Genomic DNA, 4,135 nt, shown 5'->3' with positions numbered 1-4,135 from the left:
CTATGTATTAATCATAACACATACAGCATTTGCAGAACCTATTAAAGTGCTCTGTAAAGCAGATAATACATGTAGTTAATAAAGATCAAAGTTTTTAATATCACTTGCCAGTTAATGTTCACCTAGCTACTGTAAATCCATATATCAACATGAGCAGACCAAATATTAGAAACATTTCGCATAATAGATGTAATATAACATTACAACCTTCCTTCACAAATAAACTATTCTAGTAATAGACAGTATATTCAGTTGTTCCATGGTTCTTTTTATGGTACCAGTAATGCACCATGGTACTGCCAGTGCCATGAAACATTCTCTTTTTCTAGCCTCTTGATAGGGTTTTAAGCTCCAGGAAATAAATTCATTGTATTTATGGCAGGGATGTTAGACTGCATTAGTTTATATTATGTTTTACAGTATGTAGCAACAGAGTATACAGTATGTGCAGTAAGTCATTTTTAGTATGCATATGTTGGTCAAATTTTCCAAGGCTGAAAGGACATTTTAAAATGTAACTCTTCCCCACACTAACATGTTAGCCCTCAGTTGGTCCCTATTTCTCATGGTAAAGTGAGCCCAGGAATCCAGATGCTGAGGCATAGAAGAAAAGACTGAACAGCTTTGGCAGAAAAAGATGCAACAGATACTTGTGCACTGGTGGCGGTGACGTTATTCCGGACAGTGTAGGAACAGATGCCTACATTACTCGCCTGATCCACAACCAACAACTCCACATCTGGTGAACAACAAGACGCCCTATAGGACACCAGTGTTGTGCTCACATTGCCGGAAGTCAGGCTGGTGTTCAAGATACCACTGCCTTTTGTGAGTCTAACGTCGATGCCCGTCCCATTAAACCCATCAGTCACCTGAACAGAGAGCTCCCACATCGACAAGCTGCAATTGTAAGAGCAGTTGGACAGTAGGCTGAGCAGCAGACACACTGGCTGAGTAACAGTCTCCTATAAGGAGAAGACAAATTAGATAAAGTTTTACAATAATTCGCCCAATAAACCCAATGCTGAAATGGTTAAATAAGCTACAGCAGAATGATTATTCATTTCCTTAACAGTTATAGAATTGCAATTTTCTTCCTCAACTGGAGAGTTACCGTTGTTTGGACAGTTAAACGCAGCACAGCATAGTTTGTATCTGCGCCTCCTGGAGCCTCGGCCCCAATGGTCAAGGTGACGCTCGTACCAGACGTGGTGTCTGGAGGCGCCGTGATGGTCACTATACCATAGGCACTGCCGCCAGCTTCCAGGGATAAACTAGATGGGAAAGTTAAACTAAAACCTTGGTCATTGGTAACTTGGATGATGAAGTTTCCTCCTGCACCGCTGGTCGTCACAGAGAAGGGAAGTAATCGTGGTGTTCCTGGTACTAAGACACTGTTTTTATCTGTCTAAAAACAAAAAAACAAAAAAAAGGAAAAACAATCAGTTTTAAGAATACAATGAGAAGACAACTGCACCTTGAAGGGCGCACCACAGGTTTTCAGACAGGTGCAGTTTACTTACAACAGTAACAGTCACATTAGAAGATCTGATGGTGGTGGATGACTGCCTTTGGAAGGGCACTGAGGAAGCTTTGGTGGAAGCGTTACTGATCTGTCCCTTCACAAGTACCGCAAACCTAGCTGATGGTATCTTGTCAAACCGAATTAAGATGTTTCTCCCGCTCTGAGTCTCTATGGTGCTGTTAACCATCCCCGAACCCAATGATTCAACCAGAGTGACTTCTCTCACTATGGCGGAGTCACTCCCACTTATTGTCACCATCATGCTGGCATTAACACCTTCAGGACAAAGAAAAAAATTCAATCAAGTACTGTATGCCTAAGGTGGTCCAATTACTCTGGCATATCAAACAATTCTGGTTCCTTACCAGCCCTAGGTCGACCGTCTACGATATTAGATCCTCCCCGTGGGCTTTTCGACACCTCCAAAAAGTTAAACAAGAAGCCAATGGGACTGACACCTGCAAATAAAAAGAATTACAAGAAAAGAAGTTTTTGAGGAACAGACACACAAATGTGTTCAACCCCAACTGTATCAGTTTGATGGCATATTGCTTAGTGTTGGATTTCTCAAAATAATACCATGTGTATGAATACATGCTACTTTCTTTTGTGATTTGAGTGAAGGACAGTTATATCTAAGATGATTAGATTAGATTCAACATTCATTCAACCTAACATTCATTATATGATTCACCACATAATCACAGAGGCCTCACCTACAACCTTCAGTGTGTAGGGATTTGGTGACACCATTTTAATCTCCCACAATCCTACTTGTGTATTTAGTTGCAGAGTCTGGAAGTTTCCCACCGACTGGGATGCAGTGATCAGTGATCCTGTCATGTTAGTGCTGTCCTGATGCACACCTAAAAAATGTCAAGAAATGAAGCACACTGGTTAAAAGGCCAAGAGTGAAAGAAACAAATGCTTTAATTATTAAAAATAAAGTGTCACCTGAGGGACTGATGAGAGTAAAGGTGACAGACTTCCCAGTGATGTAAACCGTGAGGTTTTTTACTGTCTCATCAACTGTGAAGGTGAAATTCTCAGCATTTCCTGTGTCCCTGACTGCTTGCAGAAGGGTCACCTTGGTGATTAAATGACATTAGTGATACAATTGATGTTTTTGGAAATTAGCAAAGTCAATGGTTATGGCCAGTGAGAGCATTGTCTTAATACCTGAGAGGCGCTGGTAGACTCTCTTACGATGCTGGTGGCCCTAAGGAGCTCACTTTTTGTGACTTGAATAGCCTGACCTCCAGAAACCTCAGCCAGCTCGTTGTACAGCTGGAAATCTGATGTCAACATCCTGTACTGCTGTTGTTGTTGGTTGTCATCACTTTGTCTTCGACGACGAAGCCCCAGTACGTTAGTAATCATAAAGTTCACCTGAAAAGAAAACAACTGGATGAGAGTTTGAGTCGTAGGTGGTCTGATCTTTATGTAAGTCACAAGAACAGACAAACACAATGTGCTTAAGCTAATAACACAAAGCAATTATAATTTAACGCTTATTAAACATTCATAGTGCTGGTGGAGAAAGCAAGAGAAACCTCGGATTAAAAACTAGTCAAGTCTCATTTGGCAGCAACAACCTGCCATTGACATTGGTTAAACTGTCAATACTCTAAAGCAGAGAGAGAGGTGAGTTTACATGTTATTATTGACGCCCGATGTGCAGGATGCCGGAGTTGTTCTCTTTGCCCCTAGAGACCTATTGCTTTCTGGATGCACTCAGCCCTTTTGTGAAAGTTTATTAAATACCACAAAAGTCAGATTTTGTGTTCTTGACTTCATTGTTTAAATATTTCTATAGGACTGTCCCATTAATTTAGACCTGTCTTTATCCTATTAGCTCAAAGCAGAACTGTGCCTAAGTACACCCTCCCAGAGCCACTGGTACGACTGTAAACTACTGTTCTTAGTTATAGTACAGGCAGGTTTTGTTTAAAGTTTCCAGTTGCTTGATAGATTTATTACATTAATAAATTTTATGCCACATGTTTTGACATTGACATAGTACTACTCACCACTGACTTGGTCTGCTCTATGAGTGCGATCACTGTTTGTTTCAGGTACACGTCCTTAGCAGGTGCGTCAGTGAAGACAAAGATCTCAGATCCTGGAGAAGCACCAGTTAAAGCCAGCTATACGAAAAGAAAGAACAGCAAGAATAGTTAAGTTAATAAATAAATAAATATATATACATATATATGGAAACAGATTATTAAGTGGCCTCAAAGACATCACAGCACCTGAAGTCCTGAAAGACTCATTTCTGGAGCATCTCCTTCACCATTTGCTGACAGTGAATTGATATAACGCTTGAAGACATTTGGGTCCGTAGTCTTGTACAGTGGTCCAAACTCTGGGGTTCATTGGAGACAGAAGAATTATTTGAACAACTATTTCAACAAGTGTATAGCACATGAAAAGCAGTTGATTTGTTTCCAATGTGATAATTAAGCAGTCAACCAGGGGTAAATTCCATAAAATTGACATTACAAACATTCTTTTACTGCACTTCAGAAGAAAAAAAAGGACAGGAATGCAAAGTGTAGTCTAAGACATTACAATCCCACCTGGATCACTGAATGGCACAAGAACGTA

General features: G+C 40.4%; 1 protein-coding gene across 1 annotated transcript; it reads right to left on the bottom strand.

The window, feature by feature from the left end:
• Nucleotides 1-454: 454 nt before the first annotated feature.
• Nucleotides 455-3,837, bottom strand: LOC109953642 (von Willebrand factor A domain-containing protein 7-like). The gene is made up of 9 exons (XM_020589119.1): nt 3,781-3,837; nt 3,556-3,672; nt 2,705-2,914; nt 2,480-2,612; nt 2,242-2,391; nt 1,891-1,983; nt 1,524-1,801; nt 1,115-1,408; nt 455-965 (listed from the first exon to the last, which is right to left on the bottom strand). Exons 1-9 carry the CDS (start codon nt 3,799-3,801, stop codon nt 564-566), a joined length of 1,698 nt encoding a protein of 565 aa, XP_020444775.1. The 5' UTR covers nt 3,802-3,837; the 3' UTR covers nt 455-563.
• Nucleotides 3,838-4,135: the final 298 nt, after the last annotated feature.

This window comes from Monopterus albus, unplaced genomic scaffold (genome assembly GCF_001952655.1).
Source record: "Monopterus albus unplaced genomic scaffold, M_albus_1.0 scaffold898.1, whole genome shotgun sequence".
NCBI lineage: Eukaryota > Metazoa > Chordata > Actinopteri > Synbranchiformes > Synbranchidae > Monopterus > Monopterus albus.
This window is presented reverse-complemented; position numbering and strand designations above follow the sequence as displayed.

Coding starts and splice junctions, on each gene's coding strand:
- LOC109953642 (XM_020589119.1), bottom strand. CDS start 3,801: ATGAGTCTTTCAGGACTTCAG. Junction 2,915..3,555: donor TAGAGCAGACCAAGTCAGTG/GTGAGTAGTACT, acceptor TTTTCTTTTCAG/GTGAACTTTATGATTACTAA. Junction 1,802..1,890: donor AGACGGTCGACCTAGGGCTG/GTAAGGAACCAG, acceptor TTTGTCCTGAAG/GTGTTAATGCCAGCATGATG.